This window comes from Trachemys scripta, chromosome 7 (genome assembly GCF_013100865.1).
Source record: "Trachemys scripta elegans isolate TJP31775 chromosome 7, CAS_Tse_1.0, whole genome shotgun sequence".
Taxonomy (NCBI): Eukaryota; Metazoa; Chordata; order Testudines; family Emydidae; genus Trachemys; species Trachemys scripta.
The window spans coordinates 89,497,805-89,518,399 of record NC_048304.1 but is presented as its reverse complement, the minus strand read 5'-3'; the positions used below and the strand labels follow the sequence as shown (position 1 = coordinate 89,518,399).

The following is a 20,595-nucleotide window of genomic DNA, read 5'->3' as shown; positions in this document are numbered from 1 at the left end:
TTGAGATCCCAATGCCTGATGATGCAAAACAGTGTCGCGGGGGGTTCTGGGAACATGCCGTCAGGCCCCTCCCACTCCATCAGAGCAACGGCAGACAATCGATTCGCGCCTTTTTACCTGGGTTACCTGTGCAGATAAAATACCACGGCAAGCATGGAGCCCGCTCAGCTCAGCTCACCGTCACCATATGTCATCTGGGTGCCGGCAGACGTGGTACTGCATTGCTACACAGCAGCAGCTAATTGCCTTTTGGCAGTAGACGGTGCAGTATGACTGGTAGCCTTCATCGGCTATCTGGGTGCTGGCAGACGTGGGGTTGCATTGCTACACAGCAGCAGCCCCTTGCCTTTTGGCAGTAGATGGTGTATTAAAATTGATATCCATCATCATCGTATTCCAGTTCAATCAGACGCACCTGGGCAGACATGCTTTGTCTCCTGGAGACTCAGTCCTGCCGGGAGTCCTACTGAACCATCTTGATAATGATGGCTAGCAATCGTAGTACAGTATCTTCTGCCAAGCACCCAGAAGATACCGAGGGCTATCAGTCATGCTGCACCATCTACTGCCAGCTTAAGATGTAAAAAATAGATGTATTCATTTGCTTCCCCCTCTCTCCGTGAAATCAACGGTCTGCTAAACCCAGGGTTTTGAGTTCAATCTTTGGGGAGGCCATTCTGTGTGACAGTTGTTTGTGTTTCTCCCTGATGCACAGCCACCTTTGTTGATTTTAATTCCCTGTACCTGTACGCCATGTCGTCAGTCGCCCCTCCCTCCGTCAGTTTCGCACCTTTTTTCAGACCAGACGCCATAGCACTGGGATCATGGAGCCCGCTCAGATCACCGCAGCAATTATGAGCACTATGAACACCATGCGCATTGTCCTGGAGTATATGCAGAGCCAGGACATGCCAAAGCAAAACCAGGACCAGCCGATGAGGCGATTGCAGCACGGCAACGAGAATGATGAGGAAATTGACAGCCCTCACACAAGGTATGGGCCCCAGCAATGTGCAAATCATGGTGTTACTGGGGCAGGTTCGTGGAACGCTGATTCTGGGCCCGGGAAACAAGCACAGACTGGTGGGACCGCATCGTGTTGCAGGTCTGGGATGATTCCCAGTGGCTGCGAAACTTTCGCATGCGTAAGGGCACTTTCATGGAACTTTGTGACTTGCTTTCCCCTGCCCTGAAGCTCCAGAATACCAGGATGAGAGCAGCCCTCACAGTTGAGAAGCGAGTGGCGACAGCCCTGTGGAAGCTTGCAACGCCAGACAGCTACTGGTCAGTTGGGAATCAATTTGGAGTGGGCAAATCTACTGTGGGGGTTGCTGTGATCCAAGTTCCCAGGGCAATCAAAGACCTGCTAATATCAAGGGTAGTGACTCTGGGAAACATGCAGGCCATAGTGGATGGCTTTGCTGCAATGGGATTCCCAAACTGTGGTGGGGCGATAGACGAAACTCATATCCCTATCTTGGCACCGGAGCACCAAGCCACCGAGTACATAAACCGCAAGGGGTACTTTTGAATGCTGCTACAAGCCCTGGTGGATCACAAGGGACGTTTCACCAACATCACCGTGGGATGGCTGGGAAAGGTACATGATGCTCGCGTCTTCAGGCATTCTGGTCTGTTTCAAAAGCTGGAGAAAGGGACTTTCTTCCCGGACCAGAAAATAACCGTTGGGGATGTTGAAATGCCTATCGTGATCCTTGGGGACCCAGCCTACCCTTTAATGCCATGGCTCATGAAGCCATACACAGGCAGCCTGGACAGTAGTCAGGACCTGTTCAACTACAGGCTGAGCAAGTGCCGAATGGTGGTGGAATGTGCATTTGGACGTTTAAAAGCATGCTGGCGCAATTTACTGACTCGCTCAGACCTCAGCGAAAAGAATATCCCCATTGTTACTGCTGCTTGCTATGAGCGCCACAATATCTGTGAGAGTAAGGGGGAGACATTTATGGCGGGGTGGGAGGTTGAGGTACATCGCCTGGCCGCTGATTACGTGCAGCCAGACACCAGGGCAGTTAGAAGAGTACAGCAGGGCGCGGTGCGCATCAGAGAAGCTTTGAAAACCAGTTTTGTGACTGGCCAGGCTACGGTGTGAAACTTCTGTTTGTTTCTCCTTGATGAACCCTCCACCCCCCCCCACCCCGGTTCACTCTACTTCCCTGTAAACCAACCACCCCACCCCCCTTTGAGCACCGCTTGCAGAGGCAATAAAGGCATTGTTACTTCCCATTCATGCATTCTTTATTAATTCATCACACAACTAGGGGGATAATTGCCAAGGTAGCCCGAGAGGGGTGGGGGAAGGAGGGAAGGAAAAGGACACACTGCAGTTTAAAACTTTAAAACTTTAACACTTATTGAAGGCCAGCCTTCCAATACTCGGGCAATCATCTGGGGTGGAGTGACTGGGTGGCCGGAGGCCCCCCCCACTGTGTTCTTGGGCGTCTGGGTGAGGAGGCAATGGGACTTGAAAAGGAGGGCTGTTGATTACACAGGGGCTGTAGCGGCGGTCTCTTCTCCTGCTGCCTTTCCTGCAGCTCAACCATACGCTGGAGCATATCAGTTTGATGCTCCAGTAGCTGGAGCATCGACTCTTGCCTTCTGTCTGCAAGCTGACACCACCTATCATCTTCAGCCCGCCACTTGCTCTGTTCATCCCGCGATTCAGCTCGCCACCTCTCCTCTCGTTCATATTGTGCTTTTCTGTAGTCTGACATTGACTGTCTCCACGCATTCTGCTGTGCTCTTTCAGTGTGGGAGGACATCTGAAGTTCCGTGAACATATCATCCCAAGTCCGCCGTTTTCTCCTTCTAATCTTTGCTAGCCTCTGCGAAGGAGAAACATTTGCAGCTGGTGGAGGACAAGGGAGAGGTGGTTAAAAAAGACACATTTTAGAGAATAATGGGTACACTCTTTCACGTTAAATTTTGCTGTTCACATTACACAGCACATGTGCTTTCGTTACAAGGTCGCATTTTTCCTCTTATATTGAGGGCCTGCCGGTTTGGTGTGAGAGATCACTCACGCAGTGCCAGGCAACAGAATTCGGCTTGCAGGCAGCCATGGTAAGCCACAGTCTTTTGGCTTTTTTAACCCTCGTAACATGTGGGAATGGTTTCAAACAGTAGCGCCCTCATTTCCCATACCAAGGACCCCTTGAGTTGGCCATTTGAAATGGGTTTGCAATGTAAAAGGAGAGGCTGGGGTTTCCGGGTTAACATACAGCACAAACCCAAATTACCCCCCCCCTCCCCCCCCCCCCCCACACAATTCTCTGGGATGATCCCTTCACCCCTCCCTCCCCCCACCGCATGGCTAACAGCGAGGAACATTTCTGTTCAGCCGAGCAGGAACGGGCACCTCTGAATGCCCCCTTAATAAAATCACCCCATTTCAACCAGGTGAATGATATCACTCTCCTGAGGATAACAAAGAGAGATAAGGAATGGATGTTGTCTGCATGCCAGCAAACACCAGGACCATACGCTGCCATGCTTTGTTATGCAATGATTCCAGACTACGTGCTACTGGCCCGGAGTGGTAAAGTGTCCTACCATGGCGGATGGGATAAGGCAGCCCTCCCCAGAAACCTTTTGCAAAGGCTTTGGGAGTACATGAAGGAGAGCTTTCTGGAGATGTCCCTGGAGGATTTCCGCTCCATCCCCATACACGTTAACAGACTTGTCCAGTGGTGGAGTCTCCTTCCTTGGAGGTTTTTAAGGCCCGGCTTGACAAAGCCCTGGCTGGGATGATTTAGCTGGGAATTGGTCCTGCTTTGAGCAGGGGGTTGGACTAGATGACCTCTTGAGGTCCCTTCCAACTCTGATATTCTATGATTCTATGAGTAGCTGTACTGACCGCGATTGCCAGGGAAAATTAATCATTAATCATTAAACACGCTTGCTTTTAAACCATGTGTGATATTTACAAAGGTACACTCACCAGAGGTCCCTTGTGTGCCCTCAGGGTCTGTGAGCACGCCTTGGGTGAGTTCGGGGGTTACTGGTTCCAGGTCCAGGGTGATAAACATATCCTGGCTGTTGGGGAAACTGGTTTCTCCGCTTCCTTGCTGTGAGCTATCTTCATTGTCTTCATCATCATCATCTTCTGCGTACCTCGAACCCGCTTCCCTGTTGCATGTTTCTCCATTGACGGAGTCAAAGCACACGGTTGGGGTAGTGGTGGCTGCACCTCCTAGAATGGCATGCAGTTCCGCGTAGAAGCGGCATGTTTGCGGCTATGCCTCAGACCTTCCATTTGCCTCTCTGGCTTTGTGGTAGGCTTGCCTTAGCTCCTTAATTTTCACGCGGCACTGCTGTGCGTCCCTGTTATGGCCTCTGTCTTTCATGACCTTTGAGACCTTTTCTAATATTTTGCCATTTCATTTACTGCTACGGAGTTCAGCTAACACTGATTCGTCTCCCCATATGGCGAGCAGATCCTGTACCTCCCGTTCTGTCCATGCTGGAGCTCTTTTGCGATCCTGGGACTCCATCATGGTTACCTGTGCTGATGAGCTCTGTGTGGTCACCTGTGCTCTCCATGCTGGGCAAACAGGAAATTAAATTCAAAAGTTCGCGGGGCTTTTCCTGTCTACCAGGTCAGTTTATCTGAGTTGATAGAGCTGTCCAGAGCAGTCACAATAAAGCACTGTGGGATAGCTCCCGGAGGCCAATAACATCGAATTCCGTCCACACTACCCCAAATCCGACCCGCAAAGGCCAATTTTAGCGCTAATCCCCTCATCGGAGGTGAAGTAAAGAAACCGGTTTAAAGGGCCCTTTAAGTCGAAAAAACGGGCTTCATCGTGTGGACGTGTCCAGGCTTAATTCGATTTAACCCTGCTAAAGTCAACCTAAACTCGTAGTGTAGACCAGGGCTTAGGCTATTACTTTCTTAGCTGAGGGGACTACTTAAGGCTAATATGTACTTCTGGAAGGTGTTCTGATACTATGCTGAGAGTGGTATAGGAACCACAATAAAGTAGAACAAAGCAAGGGACCTACCTGATTCCTAGTGATAAGGTATTCCAGAACGTTTTAATGTGTCTGTAAAGGTAAGTTAAGGTGTACCAGAAGGTTTCAATATGATGTACAACATTGCGCTGTATGTAAAAAATGTAGTCACTTGCTCTGAGGTTCAAGAATAAGTGAGCAGCAGACCTACTGAGAGTATGCAAGTGAGGATAAAGATGGAAAAGAATAGTATTGATGTTATGGCAGGGGGCTCTATTATAGACCACCAAATCAAGAGGAGGAAGTAGCTGAAGCATTCTCCAAGCAGTAACAAGATTAACTAACACACATGAACTAGTATTAATGGGAGATTTTAACTTCCCTGATATCTGTTGGAAGACGAATACAAAAAAACATAATTCATCCTGCAAGTTCTTAGCGTGTGTAGAGACAACTTTCTGAATCAGCAAGTTAAGGAAACAACTACGGGTTCATGCATTTTGGATCTGTTTTTGCCCAACAGGGATGAATTAGTTTCAAACACAAAGGAAGTGATCATGATCAGATAGAGTTCAAAATCTTAAGGAAAGGAGGACATGAGAACAGCAAAACAAGGACACTGGACTTCAGAAAGGCAGATTTCAACCAACTCAGGGAAATAGTAGGCAAGGTCCCAGGGAAAAAACAGTTAGGAAGAAAAGGAATTGAAAGGGGGCTGGCAGTTCCTAAAAGATGTAACACTAGAGGCTCAACATCAAGCTACTCTCATGCAGAGGAAATATAAGAGCCACAGGAGACCAATGTGTCTTCATAATGAGATTTTTAGCTATCTAAAAACCAAAAGGGATATATATAAGAAATGGAAGGTGGGGCTGTTATGTTATCTGATTAAAATAGGACCATATAGATCATTGTTGCAACCACTGTTACATAATTGCAACAACCTTGTACAAAATGTGGCATGTAAGATGTCTATGGAAAGATCATGACTCGCTGAATATGATTATGCTATTTGTCTGCATGTATCACTTTTGTATTTGAAGTTATGAGTATTGGCTCTATACCTGTATTTCAAATCTTTACTCTTGAGGTAACGCCCACAAGGTAGTTAGCCAGCACATCTTGTAGGGACTATTCAAATTAAGTGGCTCATCAAGGAGCACTTAATTTACAATGGAAGATGCCCATCTACTCTTAATGGACTTTCCTGCTGTCACTAGGCAAAATTATGCATGGACATGTGACTTGTCCATGTGACTCCAAACACCATCTTGTTACTGTAATTTTCCACAGTAAGAACAATGGGATTCCCACCACATGGCAGAAGCTATAAAAGGCCCTGGAACACTTCCGCGCTTCAGTTTACTTGGCTCCCAAAGTATTTATGTGGCTTAATTAAATTTATGCCATTTAATTAATTTAAAACAGCCTACTTAATTATAACAGCAATGGACAGTGCTACTACAGTTACAGGTCTGCCAACAATCCCATCTATATAAAGTCAGTTTTTGAAAGATTTATAACTGGACAAGGGTTGAAATTTAGGTTAGATGGCTCAGGAGTGAAGACAACTTTGGGCAGGTAAATGAAGAATAATACAAAATATGATTTAAATTAATTTGTGGATTTTAAGTAAGAAGAGCAAATACAAAGTATTATTATGGACAACATCACAGCAGTCACCATTAAAAGCCAATATTTACATACCACACAGTGGATAGATGTTGTCTTTTTAATGGACAATAATGTCTGATTTTCAAGTTTATTTACAAACCTAAAATAGAATCTCTAGGTCTTTAACAAACGTAGAAGTTAAAAAATAGAATTATCTATGCCCTGCAGCTCTTTCACCTTGTGCTGTGATCTGACATGTCTTGTTAATTTTTAAAACTATCTGTATAAACTACACTTACATACTGCCCTCCCACCAGCATGGAAGAAGTGTCATATTCAGTTGAGCAGACCTCAAGTCGCTGCCTCGCACATGGGCTGGGACAAGGGGCCCAGACTGTTGTTGTGTGTTTCTCTCTATCAGATGGACCCAGAGCTCTAGACTGCTTACGGCTCAGTCCCACCAATGTGACCCGAGGCCGAGGACTAAACCCCAAGACAACAAGGCAGAGTGGCCTCCCTCCCCGCTGGAGAGCGAGGGAGCACTACAGGCAGCATAGCAGGAGTTTACTACAAGTGTTTGAAGACCCAGCAGATGAGCACAGACAGGAGGTGCTCTTGCAGATGACTCCTATATTTGCAGGCTTACTGTGACCTTTCCCTGCAGATCTATAGCCTTCCCATCTTCCTGCCATCCTTTGAATCCATCACCCATGAGGGGACAATTCCTAGGAAATGATATTAGGAGATCATCATGCAGTTCTGTTCTGCGTATCTCCGTGGAAGTGGGTGATCTAGCCACTCTGCCTCTGAAAAGTATAAGGGGGTAGCCGTGTTAGTCTGTATCTACAAAAACAACAAGGAGTCTGGTGGCACCTTAAAGACTAACACATTTATTTGGGCATGAGCTTTCGTGAGTAAAAACCTCACTTCTTCGGATGCATAGAGTGAAAGTTACAGATGCAGGCATTATATTTCCACCCTACCATCAACCTCAGCCTGAACCAGCCCACACAAGAGATCCACTTCCTGGACACTACAGTACAAATAAGTGATGGTCACATAAACACCACCCTATACCGGAAACCTACTGACCGCTACACGTACCTACATGCCTCCAGCTTCCATCCAAGACACATCACATGATCCATTGTCTATAGCCAAGCCCTAAGATACAACCGAATTTGCTCCAACCCCTCAGACAGAGACAAACACCTACAAGATCTTTATCAAGCATTCGTAAAACTACAATACCCACCTGGGGAAGTGAGGAAACAGATTGACAGAGCAAGACGGGTACCCAGAAATCACCTACTACAGGACAGGCCCAACAAGGACAATAACAGAACACCACTGGCCATCACATACAGCCCCCAGCTAAAACCTCTCCAGCGCATTATCCACGATCTACAACCTATCCTGGAAAATGATCCCTCACTCTCACAGACCTTGGGAGGCAGGCCAATCCTCGCTTACAGACAACCCCCCAACCTGAAGCAAATACTCACCAGCAACTACACACCACACCACAGAAACAGCAACCCAGGAACCTATCCCTGTAGCAAACCTCGTTGCCTACTCTGTCCCCATATCTACTCTGGCAACAGCATCAGAGGACCCAACCACATCAGCCACACCATCAGGGGCTCATTCACCTGCACATCCACTAATGTCATATATGCCATCATGTGCCAGCAATGCCCCTCTGCCATGTACATTGGCCAAACCGGACAGTCCCTCCGCAAAAGAATAAATGGACACAAATCAGACATCAGGAATGGTAACATACACAAGCCAGTAAGTGAACACTTCAATCTCCCTGGTCATTCTATTACAGATTTAAAAGTCACTATCATTGAACAAAAAAACTTCAGAAACAGACTTCAAAGAGAAACAGCAGAACTAAAATTCATTTGCAAATTCAACACCATTAATCTGGGCTTGAATAGGGACTGGGAGTGGCTGGCTCACTACAGAAGCAGCTTTTCCTCTCCTGGAATTGACACCTCCTCATCTATTATTGGGAGTGGACTACATCCACCCTGATTGAATTGGCCCTGTCAACACTGGTTCTCCACTTGTGAAGTAACTCCCTGCTCTCCATGTGTCAGTATATAATGCCTGCATCTGTAACTTTCACTCTATGCATCCGAAGAAGTGAGGTTTTTACTCATGAAAGCTCATGCCCAAATAAATCTGTTAGTCTTTAAGGTGCCACCAGACTCCTTGTTGTTTTTGCCTCTGAAAATGAATCCTTGGTTTCAAAGTACTAATGTTGAAGGCACCTACATAATTAATATTTAATATAATATTTAAGTTCCATGCCTGAGATTGTGAACTGGAAGCTATTATTAACAGTAACTCTTAGCTTTATATTCTGAGAGCAGGGAAAGCATTCATTAATTTTCCCAAGTTTTCAAATTCTCAGATCCATATATCAAATTAGTGCACACCAGGGGTTTGTTTATCATGTTAATTTTGCAATGGATCTTTTATTTTAGTTTCTAACTTAAGGTGCATGATGAAATTATGTCTTGTTTAGTCATGCTTTAGAAAATTATGGGCAATATGTAAATGAGAATCGACTGACTTAAGCTAGAAGAGTTCCTTCATTAGTTCACATGGCTGAAACCACACAAGAAATAATACAGAAAATCTATTGTGCTTCCACCCAGTTCCCCCATTTTGTTTGTCATTTATGTCTGTCTGTTTAATGAGGTATGTGCCAGCATTTTTTTTTCAGAAAAAAGTCACATTATAGTATTAGTTGACTAAAATACATTCATATACATTTAGTTATTAATGCCAATATCTTTTCGGAGAATTTCTGTGATCAGTTAGGCCATACACCGTCCACAATCAGTTTTGGAAGTCTTTGCAAAACACTGATTTACAGTATCTTAAAGACCATCTGATGCCTCAAGAAAAATATTGCAACACTATATAGAAACAATTGTTATAGAATATTTACATTATTTTCTTTACTTCTTTCTTCATTCCTTGGAAATTTGCATGAAAACAAAATTTTCTAACTGTGAAAGCGTTAATGTGTTTCTATTGCTTATTCTCCACCTGATGTTTTAGGTCTTAAAGCCTGGTTGGTGGGTATTGGCATACTGCCATTGATTTCAATCCTTGTAAAGTGACCTAGCTCTGTTGGAGATGTAGAACTGGACAAAATTTTTCCATCAAAGCTATTTCTGGAGAAGAATACTTTTTGGAAATATTTCATCACTTTTAATAATATGGGTGAAATTGACTCCAGTCATAGCTAACTACATGCAATTACTACATTTAAGAGACCCTGGGGGATCTTCGCCTTTCTATGCAGCATGGGTCATGGGTCATTTCCAAGTTTAAACTAGTATAAATGGTGAATTCTCTGTAACTTGAAGTCTTTAAATCATGTTTTGAAGACTTCAGTAACTCAGCCAGAGGTTAGGGGTCTGTTACAAGAGAGGGTGGGTGAGATTCTGTGGCCTGCAATGTGCAGGAGATAGATCAGATGATCATGATGGCCCTTCTGATCTTAAAGTCTAGGAGTCTGTGATTAGTATTATGAATATTTATGCTATGATAAAAAATTAATCAACTCCATTAAGTTAATTAAACTAATAATTGGGATTCATAGGAAAATAGATTTTCAGCACATCAAACATACAACTCCCATGGATACCAAAATCATAGAAGCATAAAGCTCTATCTCCACTGATATTTGAAACTGCATTAACAGTTTGTCACAAGACTCATGAATATGTCCAAACTTGAATTTAGTTGTTTTAACAACAATTTCATTAACGCTTGTTAAATAACACAACTGAAATGTCTACTGTAGGAAGAGCACAAATTTTAGTTGCTAATCATTAGTCCCCAGTAGTCTACAATTAAACATGAGAGATACGATGGTAAGGTGAGGTAATATCTTTTATTGGACCAACTTCTGTTGGTGACATGGACAAGCTTTTAAGCTTACACAGATCTCTTCTTCAGGTCTAGGAAACGTACTCAGTGTCACAGCTAAATACAAGGTGGAACAGATTGTTTAGCATAAGTAGTTAATGTATTTCAAGGAACCATTCAAGGTGAAGTGGCCCATTAAACATGACTGGCAACAAACATTTGTGTGGTCTCTACATTAGAATTTATGGCCATCTGAGTTAACATGCATTAATTAACGTGTTAAACCATGACTAAAATTTCAATTGTACACATACTTCATCTGTTAATAGAAAGGTGCTAATAGAGTTTGAATGTTAATGTAGACAAGGGCTCAGCAATAAATTATTAGTCTTGCTGTAAACACTGCATATGATGGGAGGTGCTCAGATAGTACAGTGATGGGTGCCATTATAAAAAAAAACTTGGATGAATGGATAGAATTTCAGGTTCTCAAGCCTCCACTCTCCTATTTCTCTCTGGTCTGTCTAAAATGCTATAGCCAAACTGTATCTACTTCCCTACCCACTGATCTTGTCTCCCCATATTTTCAGTCTCCACAGTGGCTTCCCCCTCTTCTCTCACTTAATCTTCAAGTTTCTCTTCACCTTAAAGACTTGGCCTCTTTAATTCAGCTTCACTCTTTATGACCCCTGTCTTTTCTTTGCTCCTTCCCAATTTTATGCCTTCTTTCTTCCTAAAAATATTGTGAGTTCTAAACTAAATTCCAAACTTGGTACGTTTGATGTTCAAGTTCAGTTTTAATTCTGGAAAAACAAATTCTGTGCTGTTACATTTCCCCCCCTTTTAAAAACAATATAAAATAAAATACTGTTCTAGTGATCACAAACAGGACAAGGTTGCATTTGAATAGAACAGTTTACATAGCGTAGGTATCTGCTTAGTCAGAACAACATGCTTTAAAAATTAGATTATCCTTGAAGAGCAATCATTTAAATTAACAGTGAATTAAAAAAAAAAAGTTTAAAAAGTTTAAACCTTTTAATCCAAAAATATTCTAAAGGGTTTGTAAAACCCTAACTTCTGCCAAGTTCTTCTGACCCAAGTACACAGATAACCTTAGCTGTAATGGCATATAGTTCAAGTATATAAATGTTTCAGACCAAATTCAACCCTGGTGTAAGCAGATGCAACTCCCATTTAAGGCCCAGGGGTTGAATTTAGCACTTCATACCTACATTTATAGAAGAGAAGACTAATGTAAGCAAGTTTTTGCTTCACGGAAGTTGCAACCCTTCTAGCAGAGCTGAATTTGGCCTGAAGGATTAATCTCTCTGAGACATAGGACCTGAATTACCACTGTGTTACCCAGTCAGTGGAGTCAGACTGACACAAAAATGGATCCGCTCAGTGCTGAATCAGGCCTGTGGTGTTCAGAGATGGGGAATATATTAAATAATTTCCTGAACATTTGTCTGAAGAAAAACCCACTTCTGTGCCACTTCTGTGTTCACTTTATGCAAATATAGATGCAAATAAATTCACTGGCAGGAATGTTCATGACAATAGCAAATTTTAAGCAAATATAACAGAATAGTAACCAAAGTCAGTTTTGAACTCAGAAAAGTACTTTCACTGGAAACCTGGAAACATTCAGACAACTAAGAAACATATGTGATACCATGTAACCTGTAAATCATTGTATAAACCACTATGCATGCAGAATCAAAACGAACCACCACAGCTGAAATTTCAAATATTGACTACTCACAATGAAGTACTAATGAAAAAAAATACTGATCAAGATTATCTGCAGAAATGATTCAGCAAATAATTTCAAATAGTGATTAAACTTCAAAAAAAAATCATTAACTACTTGTGGATAATTCAAATTCATTCATTAAATTACTTGCTATATTATAAATAAGTGAATAAATAAAAACAAAACTGTATATAAATGATAATTTACCTTATTTCAAAGGCTTCACTCACATTTTAAGTGTTTAAAAATGGACATTTCTAAGCCTCTATAAAAACTTTAAACACACATAAGGATGGTTTAGTAAAAAGAAAGAGAAACACACCTCTTCTACATCATTGTCCAAAGCTATGATTTGTAGTGAAGAAGTCAAATTCTGGTTGTCAGAGATGGTTGTGCCCACTGGAGAGGACTCCAGAATAAACCCCTCATACAGAGATTCTGTGAAGTAAGGCTTCTGATTGTTCTCATCCAGGACTTCGATATGTAAATTGGCAAAGGCAGGAAGTGGATGACCATTGTCTTGTTCTGCCTAAAAAGACACAAATCTGATTGGCTATGGACTCTTTATCTAATTTATTAATCTCTTTATAGAGTATATAATTGACTCAGCTCAAGTACAACTATGAATAGTCAATAATTACTACTGCTTTACTTTCAAGGGTAACAATACTTTCACACAGATAACTAATATTTAGTATTTCTCTGCTTATTTTGAAACATCACATCTCAGAAAAGACACATATACTAACCAAAGAATTAACTAACAAGGCAGATACTATAGATTTAGTCATGTTGATTTTAATAACTAGAGAGAAGCTCAAGACATACAGTATTAGTAAAAATAATTGTTTAATATATCAGTGGTTATAAAAAAAATCTCTTGCAATGAAGATGAGAGAAGCCACAAATCTCTGCATATATGTATTCACTGGACAATATAATTACCACCTAGAGTCTAGGTGTGAGCAAACTTTTTGGCCCAAGGGCCACATCTGGGTATGGAAATTGTATGGTGGACCATTAATGCTCAAGAAATTGGGGGTTGGGAGGGGCGGGAGGGCTCTGGCTGGGGTGGGGGCTCAGGGATGAGGCAGGGGATGAAGGAGGATGCTCCAGGCTGGGACTGAGGGGTTCGGAGGGGGATCAGGGGATTGGGGCATAGAAGGGGGGCAGGCTCCGGGCAGCGCTTACCTCAAGCAGCTCCCAGAAACAGTGGCATGTCCTCCCTCTGGCTCCTACGCAGAGGCGCGATTAGAGGCCAATGGGAGATCGGGGGCGGCACTTGGGGTGGGGGCAGCGTGTGGAGTCCCCTGGCTCTCCCTACACGTAGGAGCTGGGGGAGGGGGAGATGTGCCACTGCTTCCGGGAGCCATGCGGAGTGGGGCAAGACCCCAACCCCGGTCCCGAGCTGGAGCGCCACTAGCCAGAACCGGTAATTCCTACTCAGGTAAAATCCTCATTTGGGACAGTGGCAGACATTAGGAAGCAAAGCTCCTATTGTTTAGATGACAATGGCAAAAGACTCTGAATACTTGACAGAAACCTCCCTTTTAAAAGAAAGTCAGGAACGCACTAAGCTGTAACTAGATATGCCTTGTATTTTCTCTTGACTGTGCCAAATTTGCACACGTTATTGCTTTTCAGATCCAATATCTTACATATGTGGCCCAGAGGTTAAAACTCACTGCAAAGCAGTTTTACACAGTACTAGTTTTGATTGACACAGATTTTTCTATAATTTTGAATCCTTTGGAATAGTAAAATGAAAAAAAAAACATTTAAAATGTGAAGGGAGGAAAAAAACCTATTTTCTACTGATCCCTACACTATATATTTATGCATTACTAGGAATGGACCTAATACTTGTAATAAATGAGGAATTAGAATATAAACCCTCTCTACCTTTCAAGAGATTTAGCTGAAAGGGGGAAGGGAACTTGACTGAAATTTCCCTATATGGTATAGGATACCTTTTACAGTTCTTATGTTAGAAAAGAATAAAATACATTTTGTCCTGTCTTATACACCATATAACCTCATTGAATTTGGTTTAGCATGATTAAAGTGAAGGAAATATTTTAATCTCCACTTTCCTGCCTTTCAGGATTTTACCAAATATAAACAACTGTGTATTGTATGCATGCAAAATATGTGACATTTTGTGTTAGGACTCAGAGTAAGCTCAGAAAAGAAATGAGACAACAACACTTATGTCTCCCTTGAGGACGAGGAGTATTTTCCCCTGATATCTATGAGAAGTCTCATAGAAGTATGAGTTTATTCATAAATACACCAGTAATTACTTCCTTACAAGCACTGCAAAACTCCCTTACGTTAACATATGCTGCTTAAGCAGAAAGAGTGTTGAGAATCTGAAGAGAAGTCCTGTATTTAAAGAGAAATCTTCCAATAAAAATGCAAACTGAATGCAAGCAGGAGGGGACTAAGGAAAAGAGATGCAAAAGGAGCTTAATTTAGCCTTTTGGCTTCTGGTTATATTCCAGGAACAGCATGAGTACTTGCTGTTTTCCTTCTCTAAGGTTTTACTCATGAAAAGTCAACAAAGGAGTCTGAGGAGCCTTATTTGATGATAGTTACTTATTAATTCAAATAATCAAATGGAATTAAAAGTAAACATGTAAGTAAAACACTAGCTACAGAAGTTCACTGACATATTAATATGTACTATTTGTAATATACTTAGTGGAATTATTTTCTCATCATTATATTATTTAAACAAATACCACTCTCAAAGTATTATTACTATATTCTATCATTATAAATTGGACATTCAATTTACATACAGAATTAGAACTGCCAACAAATTACAGGTATTTACATATACATTCAGACACAAATATATACCTGCATGCTTAGATAAACCAAATATTTTGAAACTTTATGAATATATGATATTATTTCAGTAATTAGCAAAACACAACATCTTTTAAGAAGTAATTTCTTCAAACAGTTTTTTTTAATCAATTCATTTCAGACCACTTTGCCTACAAAAAGAGGTGCTTTCTGTGTATATCTGAGTGCTTAAGTTAAAGAGGCAGTAATGTTTGCAGAAATAGAATTTTTAAGTGATATGCTTGAGCGCTAATGGAAACTAAATATTGACTTCTCATAGAGCACTGTTTGTGACCAATTCAAAGACTTTAAAATGCTTGGGGAAAGTTTCGAATAATTTTAATAAAAATACATCCAAAGAAATCATGATATGCTACTGATTATTCCATAAGCAGAAAAAAAGAGAGAATAAAGTAGTCATTATGAATAATTCACACAGCTCTAAATGTATGCTAGTAGACCAAAAAACAGGTTTTGTACACTTGTTGCCTGGGTGAATCTGGCCTTTATCTCCAATATTTGCCTCAGGAACCTGAATCAGAGATAAAGATGTAATATCATAAGATTATGAGAAGTTTCCAGATTTATGTTTTAAAACACTTCTGACTCATGACTCCATTTTAGCTGTGTTTGGGCCTTTTTTTACCATGAACATATGGATTGTTTCTATTCACACAGATTTTGTGAAATATATTTGCTTGTGAACAAAGGTATTCATTTATGAAAATAATTATTTTTATTCACTATTACTAAGTTATTCTCATGTTTAAAAAAATTCAGTTATCTAGACAAGAAACAGAAATACTATGTGACTTAGATATCCAATCACACAAAGAATAATGAAAAATCAAAATGCTCTGCAGATAGATCCAAAGGCTGTAATTTGTTTGAATAAAATAATTTGAAACAAATTACAAATAAAAAAAATCATGAACATTATGGTTAGTTTGTTGATTTTATTTGAATATGAGAAAAAGGATAAATTCACAGAATCAATTATTTATCTGGAACAGTCTGACAAGCATTAGTTTACACTGTTTATACTTTTAGTCTACAATGCCATACTCAATTTCTTTGGCAGTATCCATGTAGCTTCTCAGGTTTCATACTTTTATTTTAAAAGATGCAGTTACATAAAACATACGTTTGTTTCTGACATTCAGTTCTGCTAGTAAAAGGAAAGCTGAAAACAAGTTAATTATCTTCATGTCTCCTTTTAAAAAACAAAACAAAACAAAACTCTGACTCCTTTGTTTCTGGATCCAAAGTGTTTCCACCTGCTTGCTTTTCTCTTTGGATACCTGCATTTACTGTGTTTTTAAAGCATTTGTTCATGCTTTATTTGATTACACCATAGGGGGGCAATCAGGGAAGCTTAGCCTGCCAGAAACTATGTGTATCACAACCCAATCACAGTGGAGATGCAATCCACTTCCAGGTTGTAGCTCGCTCTCTAGCTGAGAACCATGGTGTTATAATAGACTTTTGTAAACTATACTTTTCAAGGATAAAGTTCAGCATTCTGTTTACAGGACCTGTTCTCACAAGCAAGTGAATCCTATGAATAATTCCTATTACATTAATACCGGAGCGAATTTTCTTTTTATTGATTGTAGATGAGATTATTATATTTGAAAGTATAAATATTTTATTATCTAGTTTCTTTAGTGGATACATTCTGAAACATTTAGAATGGACAACTTTGTATTTTTTTCCAAATACAAAATTCACTGCTATTTGGGATACCATGGGTCACAGTTTATTTTATATTATTCGTTTCATTTAAATACAACATAAAATAATTACTATCCTGGGCTCTAATCAAACTTCATTGATTAAAAAATATGATTCTAGGCTTGGATGACTGCAGAATAATTGGATTCTCCCTTAGCATGTTGTACCTCGTGTTACTAACAGTCAGTGATCCTTCCAGACAATTATGGATTGACTCTAATGGATCTCAAATGGAGTCCACTGTTCCTCAGTGAAAGCAAAGTAGTCTGTAATTATGGTGACAAAAGGGTTTAAAATGAAGAAAAATTAAGGTATAACTCAGGCCTTCATCAGGGCCATAAGGACATGGAAAATCATCTATGGGGGGAAAAAAAGCTCAAACCAAAAACCTAATGAAGCCTTCTTCTCCAATACAGCTATTTATCTATAAAGACATTTTGACTTTTCGTATGCTGTTATAATAATCACTCATAACAGAGCAGCCAGATCCTTTAAACTATATACAAAGGACTGATTACAGTGTAAGTAAATATCAGAATAATGCTGAGAAAACTTATTTTGTTAGGTAAGTGAACATAAGAGGGAAAATAACAAAATAAAATAAGACTTGTTAAATAATGCTCAAATCAAATATGTTTAATCCTATTTATCATGTAAACTGCTGTAGAATGATGCAATGATTTCATATAGCAAATGCAGTTTGCAGTATTTGTATATTTATAGCAATCAATCCATTCCTTAGATCAATGGTTCTCAACCAGGGGTCTGGGGCCCCCTGAAGGGCTGCAAGCAAGTTTCAGGATGTCCGCCAAGCAGGACAAGTGTTAGACTTGCTGGGGCCCAGGACAGAAAGCCAAAGCCTCACCACATGGGAATGAAGCCCGGGGTGGGGCCCTGAGCCCCACTGCCCGGAAATGAAGCAGAAGCCTGAGCAACTTAGCTTTACAGTGCCCCCCTGTGGCATGGGGCCCCGGCCAATTGTCCTGCTTGCTACCCCCTAATGCCACCCCTGGCTTTTATATACAGAAAAGCAGTTGTTGTGGCACAGATGGGCCATAAAGTTAAACCAGAATCTGAAAAGGTACAACTGACTGCATTGCTAAACTTGAAAAAATGTTCTATACATAACCAGTATTAAAATATCTGATGAAAGCATTAGAAGGAGGATACTTAAAGTGCTGCCGCAGCAAAGGACTGTCCTTAAAGCGCTGCTGTGGCAGCGCTTTAATATTGCTGCCCTGCCCCCTCCCCCCACCCACCGTCGGTGGCCCTGCCGGTACGGACCCTACTGGCAAGACCCCCGACAGGGGAGGCAAAGGGAGGCAGCGCTCTAATGTGGGCTTGTTATGGGCCAGTGCGAGTTCTTACCGGTATGGAGTACCGGCCCGTACCGGCTCACTTTCACCCCTGCAGGGAGGTGAGTTACCAATAGCAATGGGAGAACCCCTCCCTTTGCTGAAGTGAGCATCTACACTGAAGCGTTATAGTGGTGCAGCTGGTTACAGGGTATGATTTGAACAAAATAAAGAAAACTTGTAATTTAAGACAAGGGTAACCTGTCCTGCCCCGCACGGCTTTGGGTGAATGTACTCTGCCCTGCACTCATCCTTTTGCGTCAGTGTAATGATAAAAAAGTTCATCCATGGTTCTAAGGCTTCTCTGCTAGAACAGTAAATAAAACGCATTATCTTAACCCTAATTGGGATGCTAAGTGAAACAACAAAGTCACACATTATTCTGTTTTCCCTCACAGAGAGCACTGTTTCCAGAAAATGTCCTGTTCGGTGTAAGTCACTTTGACAAATACTGTTCTAGTACAACATTTTTTCTGGCATCTAGGGTTTTATGGAGCGGCGTATCACCCACGAGCTAGAGCCCGAGAATGAGAATCTGAAATTCTGCATTCTATTCAGGGTTTTTCCACTGACTGGGAAGCATGGGAGTGGGAGGGGCAAAGAGGAGGCAGAAAGTTCCCTAAAGCAGGAGAAAAGAGGAATGGAGCCAATGTGGGGCAAGTAGTGAGACATCTCCCAAGGGATGGTGTGGGGGATGAGGGACTAGAGACTAAAATGGAAGGCAGACTCCAAGTATCTAGAGTTGGCACTAGCTACCCTGTGGTTCTCAGACTCCCCAGGTTCAGAAAATCATGTCCCCTCTCTGTCTTTCTGCAAGGCAATAAAATACCTCTGCCTCTCAGAGGAGCATTCAGCAAAAAATTATTATTTAATTTCATGATTTCTAGTTCACTGTGGAGGCACAGAATACAGCCTTTACAGTGCATCTTTGGATCAGGTACTGAACTTGTTTGTTTCAGAAAACCTATCGCAAAATCCACTGAGACCAAGTTGCATGTAGTTTACATATCCTGCTTGAATACTGTTCCTGCTCTCCACTCCCTTAAAGTGCACTTCTCTGCTTGGCTGAGTTTGGAAGGTATGCTGCAGCTGTAATTAGAAGTAAAAGGAAAGAACCCCAGCACAACCCCAGATGGTATATTGCTGATATATTTGTTATGGATAGCCTAATGACACACACAACCTAACTTTATATTGGCTGTAACTTGGGAGTAAATTAGTTCCCACTCTGCTGAATCCTCCTCCCCTTCTCACTCTGCCAGTCTACCTCTTCCTTCGTGACATTACGCCTTGCTCACCTGCAGACCACACTCTCACAACTGCACTACCACAGCACCCACCAGCTTAAGGTCTCTCCTCTGGCTACTTAGTTGCAAATCACTACTCTTCTCTCACACCCCTATAGCCCAGCCTGAGACCCAATCCTCTTCAGTAACCTGTTGCCTCCCCATTCACTATGTGCAGAGCGGTGTCTGATCTCAACCCTTTGTTGGCACTCTACCATCCACAGACTCTACAGACTGCGGCTTCCCCCATTCCAGCACAAACAGTTGATTTTTCCTCCACATAGGCTTCTCTCAGCACATCCCTCGGTCTTCCTTTCTCTCTCCTACCTCCTGCTCACCAGCAGTTCTGCACAGTCACAAGTTGTGTGTGAATAAAAGAGCAATGTGGAAAAACTTCTTGTGAGTTTTTAGCTAGTATCCATTATGCTGTTATCTGGACCCTACTGAGTCCTTTTCCATTGACTCCAAATAACTTTGATCAGGTCCTCATTGCCTCAGGTATTTAGCTGATAGCATGAATATGAATCATCCTCATTCTGATTTTGCTACTCAGTTTCATATACAAATGAGTCAATTTACTGCTTTCTTTCCTTATCCCTTTTCCCCAGGGCTGGCGCTTCCACTAGGCGACCCTAGGCAGTCGCCTAGGGTGGCAGGATTTGGGGGGCTGCATTTTGCTGCCCTCAGCGGAAATTCGGAGGCAGGGGGTCCTTCCACTCCGAGTCTTCAGGAGAAATTCGGCGGCGGGTCCTTCATTCGCTCCGGGACCCGCCACAGAAGTGCCCCGAAAACGCGGAGCGGAAGGACCCCCGCCGCCGAATGCTCAGAGGAGGAGCGCTGCTGCCTAGGGCAGCAAAAACCCTGGCGCCGTGCCTGCTTTTCCCACCTCATGGGTCTCTTTCAGCCACTTCTCCCTTTTTCTCATCTGTAAATCAAAGGCTCTTTACTTGCTATATTCCACAATTAAGTGTAGGTCACATAGGTGCATTTAAGTAAAAATACTATGTATGTAAAACTATTAGCTAGCTAGATTCTAGTTGTTCACATTAAAATGAAAGGATGTAGTTGTAATAAATGAAGTGGGGGGTAGCCCACTTGGATGGACACCCAGCCAGGCAGTTAG

General features: G+C 41.9%; 1 protein-coding gene across 1 annotated transcript in view; it reads right to left on the bottom strand.

The window, feature by feature from the left end:
• Window positions 1–20,595, bottom strand: part of PCDH15 (protocadherin related 15) — a 698,694-nt gene that overhangs the window by 336,445 nt on the left and 341,654 nt on the right. Inside the window, exon 10 of the mRNA XM_034775466.1 lies at window positions 12,567–12,773. Within this exon, the coding sequence (XP_034631357.1) occupies window positions 12,567–12,773 (207 nt within the window). The remainder of the gene's footprint in view (window positions 1–12,566; window positions 12,774–20,595) is intronic.